This window comes from Acanthaster planci, linkage group LG06, assembly GCF_054643075.1.
Source record: "Acanthaster planci isolate LZ-2023a linkage group LG06, COTS_SCS, whole genome shotgun sequence".
Lineage (NCBI taxonomy): Eukaryota > Metazoa > Echinodermata > Asteroidea > Valvatida > Acanthasteridae > Acanthaster > Acanthaster planci.
In genome coordinates, this window is record NC_141782.1 from 5,534,661 (window position 1) to 5,553,439 (window position 18,779).

Sequence of the window (18,779 nt, forward strand, 5' to 3'; positions counted from 1 at the left end):
GTAGCAGTTTTTGGAAACAGAAACAGCATATTTTTTTGCTTTTTTTTTCCTTTTGTCTTTTTGGCTGAAGCAAAAATGCCTTGTTTTAAGGTGGTTTTTTTTTGGGGGGGGGGCTGGAGGGCTTGTCCATATAAGCCCAAGCAGAATAGCCTTTGCATTTGTTCAGTTTTTACAATTTTGTTGAAAAACAATTCAGGGTTCTTCTTCTTTTGTTTCCCAACTCTTGTTTACTTTGTACATGTTTAATTCCACCCTCAATTTGGAAGAGAAAACTAAGTCATATTACAATCAAACTTACATGCTGCCGGGTAGCCCAGTTTCGGGTACATGTTCTTTATATATCCAGCAAGAAATGAGACCGAGAGGTACCCCGTTACATGTCCAATCGCTATACATACTATAGGCTATTATTACCTGACACATCCCCACAGATATCTGAAAAGAATTCCTCAGATTCCAGCGAAACAATGACCAACTCAAAGCAGGGGGGTCCTAGCCATCTCATATCTTGCTTCATATGGTTCTTTATACGCACAGTCGGGGAGCCCGAAATCAGACTGGGAAAGAGGTGGACCTTGTAACAAAAGAGCGTACTCGGGACAAAACACAGGGTTCTGGGAATTGCTAACATTTTTCAGGTGTCAATAGTGGAGGAAATCCGTTGTTGTTTTGAAAGATTATACCACTGTTTGTGGCATTCAGTACGAGTGGTTTACCACCGGGGACAAAAGCACTCCAGCGCACCAGTGACGAGCGATACAACACCACTGCATGCTAATCTGGCCCCTATTGAAAACATGCCAGTAGCGCACTGTGCCAGTTTCGGGAACAAAAGAAAATTATATAACACCGCACAATCTGGGCACTTTTTACAAGGTGGAAGGCATGGCTAAAATACTCAGGCGTCAATAGATTTGTCTGTCAGATTAGAGTAGCCACCAGACAGTCATTCGTGTGGATGTAAACGTCCAGTAAATCAAGCTCAATAGATGATTTTTTTAAAGAATTTTGAACACAGAGAATCTTGAAAAAAAACGTCATTTAACTTCAAATTACACCCGGCAGTGGTTAAGTTACATAACCTTCCCTATAGAGATCTGTGTCCTTATCAGGTTTCTTATTACAAGCAATCAAAGTTTGATGATTTGAATTTTAAAAAAAATCCATATAAAATCAACCCAACTTCTCATGACTTGCTGCCTGCAGCAGTTGGTAGAGTAAATGATTGTCCACATTTTTTCTTATATGGGTAAAATCATGTGACTCTTGCTTCTGGTCAAAACTGGAAGTGCCTTATTATTTAAACTTGCCTTCAAAGGTGTTAGTCTCTAGTCATATAATATTTGTCAAAATTGGACCGACGTCATGAAATAGTCAAGTGCCCTCTGATGACAGATTGAAAAACCTAAAAATGTATTTTGAGTTGATACTGATGCCAAAGTTGTTTCTAATCACTTAAAATGGATAGATACAAATGACCTTCATGCCTAACATGTATGTGTGAAAATTTGGACCAGAAGTTACAATAAAAATCTAAAAAAAAAAATTATTAAAAAATCAAGCCCACTGACATCAACAGACCAAAAGTTACAACAAACCTTGATGCAAAGATAATACCATTTATTAATACGTCATGATGACGTCATCACATGCTTTATTATTAAATTATGAATATTTAAATATTATTGTAAATTTCTAAAACCATATAAAATCAACCATGGCCTCCCACAACATTCTCTTTGTCACTAGTGGCAGAGTAAAGCCTGGTCTTCAATATGTCTTGTGTAGGTCAAATCACGTGACCCACCCTTGCGATTGAATCCGGAAGTGGGCCTATTATGTAAAAGTGGTAATAGGTATCAGTTTGTTTTCAACAACGTTAGTCGTGGGGGGTATAGTATTCTTCAAATCCTCTACTGATGATGTCACATTGTTGAGCGCCCTGTAGCAACAGGTTGTGAATTCTAAAAAATGAATTTTGAATAGATGTCTGTGGTGAAGTTTGTCTGAATCACCTAAAGATTGACGTGGATGATGATCTTTACCCAGTAACACTTGTGAAAATGGGATAATGACATCATCAGATGACAACTCGTGATATTAAAGGTGCATCCTTTACAGCCGTATATCTCGTAAAGTAAATTTTCCAGCGAATTGAAATGCTGCAGATATCTAGGAGGGGATGTGTGATAGACAAAAATTAACCTCATGGGTTGATGATGTCATCAAATGACTAATCTTGTGACATTAATTATGCATCATTTAAAGCTCCATATCTCTCTTGAAGTACATGTCCCAGCGGGTTGAAATTTTGCAGGTATCTGGAAGGGGATGTGTGATAGATGAAAATTGACCTCATTGGATGATCAAGTCATTAGTTGACAGGTCACGTGACATAAAAGATGCATTCTTGAAAGCCCTATATCTCCAAAAGCACATGATCCAGCGGCTTGAAACATTGAAGATATGCAATCATGACAATGACAGTTTCATTGAAAAGCTCAGAAATGGAAAAAAGCCTTATGTTCTGTTGCAGACATTAAAGCTCTTGTTTTTTGCGCTGGGGGCTTTTTTACAATTTTTCAAAAAAAGGAATTTGTTGGCTCTATTTTGTTGGTTTTCTTCTCCTGACCCAACCCCCTTTGTTTGTACACGTTTTTCCTAGCATTGACTTTTGTTCCTAAACAACTCCGGATCTTCATCAAACTTACATCATTGAAGGACCCTTGTGTAGATTGTCTAGAACAATGGCATCATAATGACGTCATCCAGCGATTTATTATTGACTTTTTTATAAATGTATTTATTTCAGCCCTTTGATTTTGTACGTTTTCATGGCACTGTTGTGGTAAATTGACAATCATCAATTGTCACCAAAGTTTCAGCCAAAAAGAAGTCCAAATTTATGACATCATGATGATGTCATTATGTGATTTTGTTATTGTTTTTTAATATTTAGTATTTTCACCTAGATTTTGTACACAGAATTTGAGTCTCTGGTCAATCTGACTGATATCTTATTTGTGCACACTCTTAGTCCAACACATAAAGAGGGTCTCCAGAAGAAAATTGTCAGAAGCTGCAGTTTTTCTCCATAAGTTTTGTAGACGTTTTTCTACTAAACGCTTTTACTTATATTACTCATTACATGTAATGAGTAGTCCTTAACTTCAGCTCAAGGTTACTGTGAGAAGGAAAGAGAAATTGAAAAAGAATTGAAAGAGAAATATTCAGTTTCAATGCAAATCACATGATATGAACTTTTTAGGAGCAGTTTTTCTGCATATATGTTTTTAGCCCACTGACTTTGTACATGTTTTCAAGCCACCAGTTTGGTAACTTTGCGATGTTTGATCTTTATCAAAGTGATAGCCAACAAAGACCCCAATACAAGAATTATTCCACATGTATGACGTCATGATGCTGTCATCATCTGAATTATTCTAGATTTTTCCACATTTATTTCAGCCCATCGACTTTGTATACAGTTTCAAGCCACCACTCTGGTAACTTTGCACTGTTTGATAGTCATCAAAGTTACAGCTAACAAAGACCCTGAAAAAAAAATTGCCAAATTTATAAAGTCGTCTAAGTTTTAATTGATTTTTTAATATTTAATTTGTCCCATAGGTTTTGTACACTTTTTAACAGAACATGACATGAGGCGCAAATGTACAAAAGAGTGCGAGAAAGCCCTTTGTTCTGTTGGCAAACAAACAGATAAGCTCTAGTTTCTCTAAACTTTTTCAGACTCTTCCCCATAGGATTTGTACATGTTTTTCTTCCACCAGTCCACTTTGATAGTTGATTAAATCTGTTTGACTTCAGATAGATTTTGTACACCTTTACACTACAAGCCACTGATGATCCTTGAAGAAATATGTTGTTGTGACCCCTCCAAGTGTCAAGTAATTTATCATTATACATGTTTTCTTTAACCAAAGCACTTTGGTAGTTCATCACATCTCATTGACTTCAGACTTGGCATACACTTGGAAAACCACCCATCGATGGTCCTAAAAGAAATTCGTCATAGTGATGTCATCAAATGTTATCTGTTATCTGATGTTACATTAAAGGTTCACTCTTCAAAGATATACCTACAGACCATGTCTGCTTGGGTTTGGACTTGGCATGCACAAAAACAGGAACATGTCAAAAATAAAAATTGAAGCTATGTTATAATTACATCATTTGTCACTGTATCACATATTAAAGGTGTCATTCATCAAAGATCCAACTCTACAAAAGTAAAGGTCCAATTCGGTTCTGACTTGGTTTCTACATAAAAGGGGAGCGTTATTGATGAAAGTTAAAGATACGTCATAATGGCATTATCCCTTGTCAAGTTCCATTACATCAAAGGCGCACTATTTAAACTATATCTTTCAAAGTAAAATTCTGATTGGGTTGAAACTTTACAGGTACATGTACGTGTAATAGATGAAACTAGAAGTAATAGATGAAACTAGAAGTAATAATAATAATAATAATAACACAGTTTTTATTTAGTGCATCACACCAAGGTCCCGGTGTTCTTTACAGGAAACAACAATTAAGAACAATTAATGGAACAGGTAAGTTTTGAGAACTGCTTTAAATTCATTGTCACTATTGATAATTTGGATATTGTGAGGTAGAGAGTTCCAAAGTGATGGTGATGCATGCATGAAGGAACAATGTCCATAAGTCTTAGTGCGAGTGATCGATGTATCCAGCAGCAATGTTGAGCTAGAACAGAGGGTGGGTCACGACTGGTATACTTGAATAAGCTCATGGAGGTATGCTGGTACTGAGCCATGGATGCATTTGTGAGTGAGGAGTAGAATTTTGAAAGCGATTCACTGACAGGTAGTCAAGAGTGCGAAGAATAACAGTCATATGTTGCCTAGATGATGAACGTGTAGCAAGACTGGCGGCAGAGTTCTGAATGCGCTGAAGTTTCGAAGTTTGAGAATCAGGAATACGGTGTAATAGACTATTGCAGAAATCCAGGCGGCAAGAGATAAAAGCATGGACAAGCTTTTCCGTTGTTTGTTGGTCAAGGAATTTTTGAATTTGTCCTATCTTGTGAAGAGCTAAATAAGAAGAGGGAGATATGTTATTGACCTGATTTTGCATTCGAAGATTTTACATTACAATGGTTCCAAGGTCAAGAGCGCTTGTAACAGGTGTGGTGCAGAAATCAGAGATGCAGATACTTTCAATTGGATTATGTTACTTAAACTGAGAGGTAATGTGGATGACTTCAATTTTGTCGCTATTCAATTTGAGCTTATTGGCCGTGGACTAAGAATGTATTCGTGTGAGGCATGGCTCCAATCACTGAATGGCATCAGGACGCTGTTGTTCTGTCATGGTGATGTACAGTTGAATATCATCAGCGTAGATCATGCAGTTAATGCCATATAATGCAAGGAGTTCTTCCAGTGGGGATGTGTACAGTGTGAAGCATAGTGGACCTAGAACAGACCCCTGTGGCACTCTGGTGTTGAAATTATGAGAGGGAGATGAAATCTTATTGATGAGTACAGATTGTTGACGATTTGCAAAATACAAAGTGAACCATTCCAAGGCAAAACTGTTGATGCCAAAGCAATGATGTAAGCATTGAAGCATGATATGGTGATCATATCAAAAGCTGCCGAATAATCAAGAAGCAAAAGAACAGCCTCTTGACCCCTTGTCAGCAGAGAGCAGCAGATCATTGTAAACACGTAGAAGTTTCTTCTTTCTGTTTCTTGATAAGTGGTATGATGTTGGCAAACTTTAATGCCCTGAGAAATGGTGGTTATGGTTAGGTTGAGCTCATCCAAACAATGCTTCAGCAACCAGGTAGGTACAGGATCGAGATTGTATGATTTGGATTTTGAGTTCATGATGAGTTGTCTCACTATATTCTCAGACAACTCGCTAAATTGGCAAACTGATGCACTGGGACCAGGATCATGGACATTAACACAATCTGTATCTGAGTGGTCAAGTTCATTTCTCAGGACTTCAATTTTGTAAGGGAAAAAGTTTGCAAAATTACCGGGTAACAGTCCAGACGTTGAGTCGGAGGGGAGAACTTGCAATGATGATGTTGGTGTACTCATTGTATTGATAATTCGAAACAGATGTTTTGAGTCACAGTTTCTCAGTTGGCTCGTATGATATATGTAGTTAGATTTTGATTTTAGAATTGGTTATGGCGACGACACTGCTCTTTGAAAACCTATCTATGAACCTCCAACTTGGACAATTTCGTGCATGAGGACGAGCGCTGATTTGACATTTTTGTAGGGGTGCGTGCTTATTAAGCAAATCAAAGAGGATGTGCACATTGGAGAATTCAAGATGTCCTGATGGAATGTGTCTAAGTCAATGTCACAGAGTTTGTGTGTCTGGACTTCCACCTTGGCTGCAGCGGGGCAACCAATGCCTCACTTACAGATGACACAAGTGTGATCAGATGGCATATAATCACTCAATGCCATCTGGGAGATAAAGCTGTCGAAAGACCTCGTTAAAAGAAGATCCAATGTGTGACCGTCACGATGTGTTGGACCAGACACATGCTGTTTCAGACCTTTAGATTCAAGGAGGTCACAAAATGTAGATGCTTCTCTATCAGATTGATTGTCATGTGAAAGTTGAAATCTCTTGCTATCGTTATATGATTGGCATCATAAACAATATGTTCCAGAAAATTCTTGCATAAAAAGTGTAGCTGTTGGCTTTTGGTTGAGCAATCTCTGGGGTCTGTATACAACTATAAGCCAGAGAGGTTAATTAGAAGGTGAGTTACTGGACAAGTCGATGTGTTCAAAGACATCATATACTGTTACTTCATGCCGACAAATGGAACCCATTTTTTAGGCATACAAGAACCCCTCCTCCAGCCCTTTTCATGTGAGGATGTTATAAAATTGAAAGACAGGTAGGGTGTTCTTGAGATCATCTAGAGTATGGTGATCACGATGATCACCACTCAACCAGGTTTCTGTAATAGCACAGATATTAATGCTGTTGTGTTATCATAACATAAATCATAGCAGTCTTACGTTTCACTGACTGGGCATTCCAAAGAGCAAAATTACAGTCAGGTGAAAGCGTTGTGTTAGATGAAATATGCACAAGGTTGGTAGGATTGGAACCATATTGTCCCGAGTGCTGTTTACTTTCTTGGCTAGTACATGATGGTACTAAGAGAGGAATTAGCCTTTTATGTTGTTCAGCCCATGATCTGTGTCCCCGTCGTGTGGATTTCCCAGCACAGATACCTAGTTCTTTCAGTTTATTGTAGACGCCTAGTGGTATTCTAGCTTTGTGGTTACAAATGGTCTTGAGATCATGGCTATTGTAGATCAGTGGAGTCATCAGTATTAACAATGTGAAGAGCAGTAGCACCATTGAGGTGCACACACTGGAACTGGCCATCCCTAAAAAGGCAATGGACATAAGTATGTGCAGGCCTCAATGGGGAATATGGCTGCTGATGGTCAAGGGGTTTGAGAATTCATCAAAAGCAAAGTATTAATTGTCACCAAAATTCTTGATCAAAAATCCTTCAGGCTGGTCTAGTAGAGCCTATGTCAATAAAGCAGACCCAAGCAAACTTTCTGGAAAACTGGCAGGCGAATAGATGTTAGAAAATGAAAAGAAATGCGAAGCAGAAATGAGTGCAACCTACTGGCGCAACATCCTTGACAATCAATCAATACTTCATATCAGTACTGCATAATTCCCTGTCATGTGATGCCACGGTAAAGGTGCATTTGAAGACCTTATCTACAGAACAAAAGAACTAGCTGATTCAGTCACTTCTTGGTGTTATAAGTATATAGATCAAATTCACTGATGTGATGGTCATCATAAGCCCCAGAGTTACTTAAATAACAGCCAAAACAGCTTGTGTTTATCAACAAACATTTCTAGGTATGGGACATATTTTTCTAAAGTTTGTTTTCACAAGATCTGTTTTTCAAATTCGTTTCTACAAGATCTATTCTGACAAATTTTGTTTTTGTTTTTGATGAAAAAAGGAGACGTTTTTCCCTCAGAAGCATATTGCTGCCAGCATATAAAACATGAAGTTGTTTAAACTTAATTTGTTTGAACAAGTTACCTCATTTGAATGACTAACTTAGAATGAACATATACTCAACTATACACAGTACATGTGTAAGTAATTAGTTAAGGATTTTTTTTTGCGGTTACACCATGTACAATATTCTCTTTTATGAGTATGTGTGGTTCTGAGAAGAACCGGTTTTTACTCAACATTTCGGAACAGTATACTCTGTCCGTCGTCAGGAGACTGATTGACTCCAACTTGAGTGTGGCTTTATATGCTGGGCATGTGCGGTGAGGTGTGAAAGATGGGATCCTGGCTGCAGGTTCACTGAGGTGTTTAGGCGGGAACTTTTTCTTGCTTGTATCTGTGGGTGGATGTGTTGCTGCTCATTCAGGTGTGTCAGTGTGTGTGGGACTGTAGAGGTGTGTGGTTGCCTGGGTATAGAGGACCCAAGTGGCAATACGCTAAGTGTCCTCGGGTATAGGGGACCCACTGGACAGGATGGGGCGCCAGATGTCACCGATGTGAAGGCCGATGTCTTGGGTGACTGTCTTGTGTTTGTTTATCTCGATGGCCTCTCTTATTCGTCGGGGATGCCACCATTCGATGCTGGTGATGAGATGTGCATTCTGCCATTGGATGACGTGGTCTGTTTTGTGTGAATGCCTAATGATGGATGATTTGTCATATTCTCCTCGTCGGCCATGGGCCTTGTGTTCATTGAGACGTGTAGACAGATCCCTGCCTGTCTCCCCGATGTACACCAGGTCGCATTCACAAGGTATCTTGTAAACACCGGGTCTTGTCGTTGAGTCCTGGGTGTCCTTGTGTGACTGGAGAATGTGCTTGATCTTGCTTGGTGCAGTGTGGAATACTCTGATTCCTTTTTCTTGAAGGATGCGCTGGATGCGGTGGGATGTATGGCCTATGAACGGGAGGGTGACTGAACTAATGTGTCTATATGGTTGACTTGGGGTAGAGGAGACCCGTCGGTCAGGGTGGGGTGTAGGTGCTTGGATCTTGACTTGACTTGTCATGTAACCGTTCCGTTGTAGTGCTGTGGAGATGTGTTGTAGTTCGCCTGGCAAGTTGTTCTTGTCGCACACGTTGTACGCTCGGCGGACAAGTGTGGTGTTGACCGATTTCTTGATTCTGGGATGGTGGAATGATCGATTGTGGAGATACCGGTCTGTGTGGGTGGGCTTGCGTTACACATTGCGGGAGAGGGTCCCATCAGGTTGTCTGGCCACCTCAACATCCAAGAAGGAGATGGTGCCATCTCTTTCTTGTTCCATGGTGAACTGGATGCTGGGACAGAGCCCGTTGAGGTGTGCCAGAAATGTGACTAGATTGTCTTGACCGTGGGGCCATATGACAAACGTGTCGTCAACATATCTGAGCCAGACTGTGGGGCGGAGATCGGCTGTGGCGATGGCTGTTTGTTCGAATTGCTTCATGTAGATATCAGCAAGAACCGGGGATATAGGAGATCCCATAGAGGTTCCCGTGGTTTGTTCGAAGTACTTGTCTCGCCATTGGAAGCTGGTAGTCGTTACACAAGCTGTGAGCAGGTCTTGGATCTGGTTCGGAGTGAGGTCTGTGCGTTCTTGGAGGGAAGGGTCTTGTTCGAGGCGTTCTCGTGCGATGTTGCAGGCGTCGGTGGTGGGCACGTTGGTGAAGAGTGATACAATATCAAAGTTGACCGTGATGTCGTTAGGTTGCAGGGTGAGGTCTTGGATGAAAGAGGCGAACTGAGCTGAGTTCTTGACGTGGTGCTCCGTGTTGCCAACGAGGGGGTGGAGGATCTTGGCAAGGAGCTTGGCGACATTGTAGGTTGGACCCCCACGAGACGCTACGATGGGGCGCAGAGGGATGTCCGGTTTGTGTATCTTCAGTTGGCCGAAGAGGCGGGGACATCTTGAGTTGGAGATATGGAGTTGGCGGTACAGGATCATGGGAAGATGCCCAGAATGCTGGAGTGCAAGTAGTTTGCCATTTTCGTATAGACGGGGTAGGATCCTTGCGGAAAGGACGGTATGTACCCGACTTCAGGATGTCCCACACCTTCTTGTCGTAGTCGGCCTTGTTCATTATGACTGTGGCATTGCCTTTGTCAGCAGTCAAGATGTGGATGGACTTGTCTCGACATAGGCTGATGAGGGCTGAGTGTTCTTGCTTGGTGATGTTGGGCTTGGCAGGCTTGTGGTACCTGAGGGCTTGGCTGATGTGGAGTCTGACATCGTCTGCAGCAGACTTGGCCAGGTGGCGTAGAGCTGGTTCGGTAGCTTGAATGATCTCTTCTACCGGTGAGGACTTAGGTACTAGGGCGAAGTTCTCACCCAATGAGAGGACCTTAGTCTCAACTGGAGATAGGTTGCGTTGGCTGAGGTTGACTACCGTTTGTTTGGTAAAGGCAGCTTGTGAACGGAGATGGGGTTTGGTACTAGTATTGCCTAAGGATATAGATGATCCTATAGGCCGGAGTGTGGGATGTGTAAGTAATGCATGTATTTGGATGTACTGCTTATTTACTGCACAGAATGCCATAAGCAATTCTGTGTCAACAAGGGATCCTGTACTGTGGTAGGCAGCCAATCAGCTGCTTTGGGGCAACATTGTGATGAATATTCATTGGGCTCTGTCAGTGCTGTAGGCAGAGTGTGGAAAACATACATCTTCGTGAAGGTCTTTACAATTGGTTTCTGGTACTTACATGTATGTGTATATTTCTCCTGTGTGTAATAGTTGGTATGTATTATAACAGTTTGCAAGCAATATTGTGTGGTTAGCATGGCTCTGTGAAGCTGACAAGCTAAATGATCCAATTTTACTGCAAATTTAGACGAGAAAAACTGAGAAATCCCTCCTATGCTTAGCTACCAAGAAGTCGTACTTGAACTGTTAGGTAGTATTTTTTACCAGCTTTCCTTATCTGCAGGTATGTGTGAAATTGGAAGGATGCATCTTGGTTAAAGGTCTGAGAAAATTTTTAGAAAACATTACATTAGAGAATTTAGACCAATAAGGGAACTTCTGTGACCAAGCTTTTAACCAATGGGACATCTTCCTAATGGGAGGCATGGCTTGATGGATTTAGGGAATGTAGTTTAAGGTCAGTTTTGTCACAGCCTTTATATGGTAAAGATCTAATAGATGGTGCAACTTCCAAACTTTTGTTTACCCGCCTCCGCCTCATCTCCACCTTGTGTTTAGTAACATATTATGGTGTGAACGAAATGTTGGCATTGTGCTTTGCACTATCGCAAATATTTGGTTTTGTGTTTCTTAGATGTACACTAAGAACCATTGCTTTCCTTCAGCGGTTCAGATGGGGGAATCGTAGCCTGCATCTAGATTTGAGTCAGCTTGGCACTTTGAAGCAGTTTTTGGCGAGAATTCTGACACATACGGTCAAGAAATGGTCTATTTTAATGGCCAAAAAAGTTATTTTACCAGTTACAGCTGCTAGAGCATACAATGGAAGCATTATGGCTGTAATCTCAATGATTTGTGACAGGCACTAGAATGGCTCCATGGATGTTCACCATGGGCCATTCCTCCCGTAAGTCTCCAACAGGGGAACATCGGGTGCCTGCAGATTTAATAATTCAGTTTTAGTGTTTTCACTACAGAGTTAATAATTAATGGGTGTTAACATGACTGTTCGCTTTTACTGATTTTAGGATCTGGTGTGCCCAATTGTTATTCAGGAGTTATGGGTGAGCCAGGTGTATTATAAGTGTTACATTAACAGGGGCTACAGTGCCATGTTTAGAGTTGTATAATGATGGGCCAGGTGGGGCCTAACTTTGATGGCCTGGTGTGCCATATTTATGGTGGGCCTGGTGCGCCCTAATTACACTTATGATGGTCTGGTGAGCCATACTTGTAGCAGGGTCTGGTGTGCCCTGAATATTAACACGGTCTAAGGGGCTGTGTTTTGGGTGGGCCTGGTGTGCCCTATTTCATGGCTGGGTCTGGTGTGCCCGATTAAAATGCAATTTTGTTGCCAGTTTGCCCAAAAAACTTCTGGTATCTGGCAATATTCAAAGAGTTATTGGAAATAAAACAAAGCTGTGGCCAGAAGACAAACTGAAGCGTGTGTGCACGGTAATTTATTTCAGTCTGAGAATAAGTTGGAGACATCCACAGAGGATTAATGGGATTCTTATTTGAAAACTGTTTATAAAGTTACCAATAGAAATGGTTTGATTTGTCTTTTGATTTGTTACAGCGTGTGATCCCAAATTGATGCCAACCTTTCCACATCACAGAAACAAACGGACTAAGTCCTCTGACGTACCTGCTGCACACAGACACAGGTGAAAAGGGCTGAAATTTGGTACTTCGTGGACTGTAATTTGAGTACATGTATAGGATTTTAAAAAAAAACCAGGTAGGATCTAACGGTAAGATTAGCCTGATATAAGCAGGTATGCATTGGGTCTATGAAAATCTTAGATATGGTAGACTACATTCTATTACTTGGGATACCAAGTTATTATTAAACCTACTTAATGCACTTCCAATTCAGACCTAGCATACTTCTATCATTCTGTCATTCCAAGCCACTTAGTGACCTCTGTCTGAATTCAGCTTTCTTGAGAAGAGTGCCCATGACACATTTTCAAACCCCTTTTGCCAAAGGGGTGTGACATTTTGACATTCACCCAGATAAATCACATGTAGCACACTTGATCTGTTGTTACTGCCTGTCCTTAAAGCCCATTAGTAATCCCCATCCAAAAGTGAATGGTGTTGTTAATGAAGTATGTAAGACTGACTGTGTGTACAAAATTGCCAGTTTTTAGCCACTGATATTAAATAATTGACAAAAGAAAATCATTAATTAAATATTCAAAAATTGCACTTGCTCTACATTTCTGCTCACTGCCACCAACGAGGGTGCTTCACAGCAACTGCAGAGACATCACATAATACATGTACAGTTACAATACAATACGTGCACCATGTACATGTACACAGTGTTCCGCTTTCACGTTATGCCTGATTGAGAAATCATGCCAGGATGCCTTGGAATTGTGTTGTGGCTTCCTGCAGCGGAATATCGACCAAAATCCTGAGTTTTACTTTGGCAAGGAACAAAACGATAAATCAAGAGTGGTATCGCTTTGTCAAGGAGAGCGGGCCTGTCAAACTTGTTGCAGAACAGAGTGCAGAGCCCAGATTACAGCTGAAACAGCAGTGTTTAAAAACAACTCAACGTTAAGTTGTCTTTCTAAAGCTAAAAACCAAAGGTAGTGTTAATGATAGCAGCACCATCCATTGCAACTGCCACTTCTTCATAACAGCCACAAGTTGTGGAACCCAATCATTGAGGTGCTTGTACAGTTATGAAATTCTCCCCAAAAGAAGTGGTTTGAACTCTCAAACACTTAACACAATAACTTTAGAAATACTTTGTTCATGAGCTTGAAATTTGGTTTGTGGGTTATTCTTGGTGATCTAAGAAGCCTATTGAATTTGGGTCAAAAACCAAAAGTCAAGGTCACAACAGCTAAAACAATCGAAATTTTCATTATAAAGTTAGAAATATCTTACGAATTAACTTCAAATTTGATTTATGGATTGGTATTTATGATCTTAAGCAGCCTATTGCACCTGGGAGTGTATGGTCAACGTTCAAGGTCACAATGACTTAAAACAATAGAAACCTTTTCAGGGTGATAACTTTAGACATATTTTGTATACGAACTTCAAAAGTGTTTTGTGCATTCTTTGGATGAGCCCACAAGCCTTTCGCATTAAAGCCTGATAGGTCAGGGTAAATATCACAATGGCTAAAATGGCATCTTGTTAAATTCTTTTTTTGTGTGTGTATTTTTCAGTATTCTTGTCAACATGTCTTGTAAACTAAAAGTATTTAAAAAATTCTGGGTAGTTTGGAAAATTGTGTGACTTACAATTTTGTTTCACATAAGAAAGTTTCTGATTATCATCAAATTTACAGGGTAGGTCCAACCCAATCTCCTTATTCTATATACGAAGAGATGTCACGATGATATCCTTGGAATTTGTTTCTGATGTTATTACATACATCAATAGCAAATTCAGTTTTAGCATAGTTTTAGGAATGCGGAAAAGCACTGTGATCTGCTGCAAACAGAAATATAATGTCTCATCCAAGTTTAATTCGCCCTTACTCCACATCCATGTTTTCTAACCTCCATAGCAATTCTACAACTCTTCTGAAAGTCCCACATCCTCAGGTTCCGTACGATTTTACATACAACCCCAGGGGGTTAGGGATAAAGTTGTGGTTGAATCTTCGTGAAAATCAAACGGACAGTGCATACAATTATTGCCCTATTATTCAGTCATCAGGGGACAATCCTGAGACCTGGTTTCAACTTCTGGAAGAGGGCCACCACCCACCAGATCCGCGTCAAATGTCGGTTCAGTTCCGCATCTTGAGCTTCACACCTCTCAGAAAACTCAGGTGTGGTAGTTGAGTACCTTTTTTCCGAGTACTGCAGAGTACTTTAATTTCCCAAGTACAAGCCAAGTACAAGAACTGATTTTTAAGTACGTGTACTTGTACCTCCGAGTATGAGATTGAGCACTCCTGTCTCCGAGTACGAGTATTTGTAAATTACGAGTACAAGTCAGAGTACTTTATGTCTGGGTAAAAAGTCAAATTTGTGTGTCAAAATGTTTAAATGAATATGAACAATGGATCTACAAACTTTTTTGCAACTGATTGTTTTTATTAAATCTGCCATATCATTACCAAACCAGTATTAAGGTAAAGTTCCAAAACTTTGTATATTCATTTTAGACTTTTTGGCAAAATACATAAATACGTTCATACTGCAAGAGAAAGATCATCAGTTTTGATGCACCAACAACAGCAAAAGCATTTACTCAGTAATGAAATGTAAAAGCATCAAGAATAAGCAAATGCCGTAAATGCACAGCCCAATTTCACAGAGCTGCTTACAGAATTTGTCTAAGCGCCCCAAAACCGTGCTCAAAAACAAAGGTTACCTGCTAAAACTCTGTGTGTGATTCTCGTACCAACCCCAAAATATGTAAATAACATTCAGAAACAATATACATGAATGGAGTTGTAATTGGTGATCTGTGCTCACATACATGTATGGCAATGTACATGTACCAGTACAACTCCAACTCATGATGCATTAGACCAATTTCCAGTAAATCAGCGCAAATGGAAAAAGGAAAATCTGAAATTTCAACTTCACGTTACAAGTTTGGAGTTTAATGCCAAACAAAATATTTCCATGAAGTATGAACATTTAACACATCACATTTCCCTTTTTTTTTCTCTCAAACACATGTATACCTGGTGACAGTTTCCCTAAAGTAACACGTTACCTATCGCTTCTTTCGTTTTCATCTGCTTAAAATTGCCACACTATTCTTTGCACAAATGCATTTTTTTTCTGAAAGGACCGGTAAGGACAACATTATGACTTACATGTTAGAAAAACTTAACGGGTAGCATAAGTAAAATAAACCACAGAAGTGTTAATCCAAGGAGAAACGTCGTCAGTTTTATACACAATTGTAAATATTCATTTTCTTCTTCTGACATTTTCGAACGCCTACCGTTGTGAACACTTCGGTTTAAGCAGTAAAAATAACTTTTCGTGAGAGAAGCTTATTGAAAAATCGAGTCAAACTGTGGAAACGTATGTTTGCACTTTAGTAACGTATGTTTCCTTTTAATTACATTTGGCTTATGATTAGAGAATATCCTTTCGGTAATAATAGTTTGCTAGACCATTGTTGATTTGAAAAAGACGCGTTCAAACGTGCAAAAAAGACAGTAATTGCAGGTTTGCTACCAAAGGCATTATTTCCAAAACCCTTTGTTTCTAGGATCACTGGCACTCAGGATTCATTTGCCAATGAATGAAAACTTATACTAGCATTTTATAGATCTACCAACCTAAAAGTAGGTCTACAATCCTACAAGTAGAAGAAGTTATAAAAGGAAAGTATGAGAACAATCTCATAATAAACATACATATGTTATCTGTGTATGAAACTGGTGACATATGTTTCGATTCAAATTTGTCAGTGTTTTTCTTCAGTTTTTCTCTGCCGTTGGCTTCGATCTCCGACTTGTCCATGTCATTTCAATCGAAATAAATGTTTTGATGATACTGTATGTTTGGGTTCACTTATGCGGCATAGAATCTTGCTTCTAGGGATCCACAGGTCATCTGATTGAATACGGGTCATTTGAAGAACTCGGAAAACTTGTCGCTTCATTGCGCTTCATAAAGTTAACGAAAAGGTTTTCAGCGTCCAATGTACCTGTCCAATGTGCCACTTCTCGTTGTACACCGCTGCTACCCAGTCGTCTGTACGGTAGATGATTTTGCTCCGTGGTCCGAACCAATTGTTCTGGTTTAGTTTGGGCGTGTTGGCAGTATTTTGAGGGATCTGTTCTGGAAGGTTCCAGAGTGTCCAACCACTACACATTACATCCCTATCATGGTCGTTGTTGATGTTGTAGCACTTGCTGCACTAGCAAGAGTCATTCCTCATCACTAAATGACAATCAATCAAAACAGAGTGCGAGGTAAGTGTGCCCTGAAATGTCTTCAAGTTGGACCATTTATCGGCGATTGCCCGTCCACTGGCAACGCAATCATCCTTTGTGATGAAGAAGTACTCTATATTGTTGCCCTCCTTTCCATGGCGCTCCTGGCAAGCCCAAGCAAAAAGTAATGAGCATCCAGTATCACTGCAGCTTTTTTCGCGACAGCTTCATCTACCAGACCTTAACAGCACCACCGATGCATCACAGGCTCCTTTCCCATGCCCTGCTTCGAAGTAATCCCACTGTGCTTCTACACCGGCGAACAACTTATCGCGGTCACATACCACTGAAAACATTGTCCTTTTTTTTATTATTGTGCAATCAGACTGTTGGACTGACACAGTTTCCTTCAACTTTGGCATCAAACTTGCATTTTTTGCAAGTATTGTGGATGTATTGTGGGCTCTTTCACCTGAGACTGAGGCTAGGCTTTTGTGGACTATCCTACAGTCTTTATCCCTGTAGTAAACTACAACGGCATGAATCGAAGTCTTGTTACCTTATAACCACTTTGTACTTCTTCAAGTGGAACGCACGGAACAAAAACCATATGTATAAAATGCAGTGGTCACAGGGAAAACTTCTTTGCATTTTGACATGCCACGATAGTGGTTCTGCACGCAGAGAACATGCAACCAAAATTCTTGGATGTCCTTTTGTAAATCTTGCACAGAAATCATCTCTGCTGAGGGAAAATTTAATGAGCTTTGTTTTTTCCTATTGTCTACTGTAACGCAAGCCCATTCCAAAAATTTGATGTATCTGGCTTGGATTGCCAGCAAATTTATGTCTTGCGCATTGCTGTCCTTAATGAACTGGTCTGGGTTGTCTGTTTCCCAAGTTTTTGAGAGCCTTGAGTTTCAGCAACAAGTTCTGATGTCTTTGACACAAGTAAGTATTTCGGGACGCAAACTGAACCAACTTGATGTAAGAACATAGCTTTCTTCTGACCACATGAAAAGCTGACAGTTACACGTGCCGTCTCCCTGGATTTTCGGTGATGCACTTAAGGTGTAGATTGCCCGTGTAGTCAGTGAGGTATCGTATCGTATCTGTTTATTATCACATTATTATCAAAAAATTGGACAACATCCGTCGCTCCTTATTTGATTTGGTATTCTTTGAAGCACCAGCCAGCTCGTCCAACACAGCGTTTGAGAAAAGTAAGTGTCTTTCATTTCTCTCGCCCGTTTTTCTGGAATGCCAGCATTCTTCAATATCAAGTTGGCTCTTGACCTGGGTGTATTTGAAGCATTGTGAGTCTGAGGAATCATCATGGTCAGTTTGCCTCATCCGTCCCCAAAATCATTACAGCTCTGAGATGTGTGTATTTGTGGGAGGTAGTGACATACCCACCACCTTTAACAGCACCCTTATTGAATTTGGAGACACCAACATGCCTCCCCTAAATTGTAACATTGTTTCATATACATGTACTGCCATTCAAACTTGACTGATTTTGTAAACAATCATTGACATCACTGCGGCGAATCATGAAGTATGGAATCATGGAAGTATTACTGTTAAGCTGAAATCAGGATTGAAGGTCAACTCGCCCCCTGGCCGACTTGCCCCTTACCAGCTCGCCCCTCACCAACTTGCCCCCCTAGCCAACTTGCCCCCTAGCCAAATCGCCCCGTTACCGAATCGCCCCCTGACCGACTTGCCTCATGACCGACTCGCCCCCCTAAGTTTGCCAAGCATGTATGGCCAGCCCATTCACCATTTGATAAAAATACAATCAGTCAGATGAAATTGGTGATTGCTGCCCTTAAAAATAGGTTCCGGGGTTTGCAGCAGGCACTCAAAGTCGAGTTTGTTTAAAGCTTGGTGGATATTCCTTTTGTGTGGAATTTGGGGGGTTACAATATTTTTGTTCATATTGGTAAAACTAATTCAATATTATCGTGTGTATGGGCCATGGCACAGCTTTCCTGTGTATTGTCTATGAGATTTTGTGAGCCACAACACCAACACTCCACCAAATTAATTAACTTCGCGGACTATTTCGGATAAAAAATGGTACATATTAGGCATAATGCCCGGCGACGCAAACCTACGGAAGTGTTAATGAGACATGATTTATGACAAAGAGTGTAACAGTCGCTGCACACTTTCAGGTTC

General features: G+C 40.4%; 1 protein-coding gene across 5 annotated transcripts in view; it reads left to right on the forward strand.

Moving 5' to 3' along the window:
* The window catches only part of cdk10 (cyclin dependent kinase 10), a 184,177-nt gene that overhangs the window by 152,226 nt on the left and 13,172 nt on the right, over nucleotides 1–18,779 (forward strand). For 3 of the 5 annotated variants that reach the window (XM_087137758.1, XM_087137771.1, XM_087137767.1), the window contains 2 exons: nucleotides 12,294–12,381; nucleotides 14,398–16,119. In XM_087137758.1, coding sequence (XP_086993884.1) covers nucleotides 12,294–12,381; nucleotides 14,398–14,494 — 185 coding nt within the window. In that variant the 3' untranslated portion in view covers nucleotides 14,495–16,119. Of the gene's footprint in view, nucleotides 1–12,293; nucleotides 12,382–14,397; nucleotides 16,120–18,779 lie in introns of those variants that run through there. The other 2 variants (XR_015425588.1, XM_087137759.1) reach the window with 1 other exon arrangement.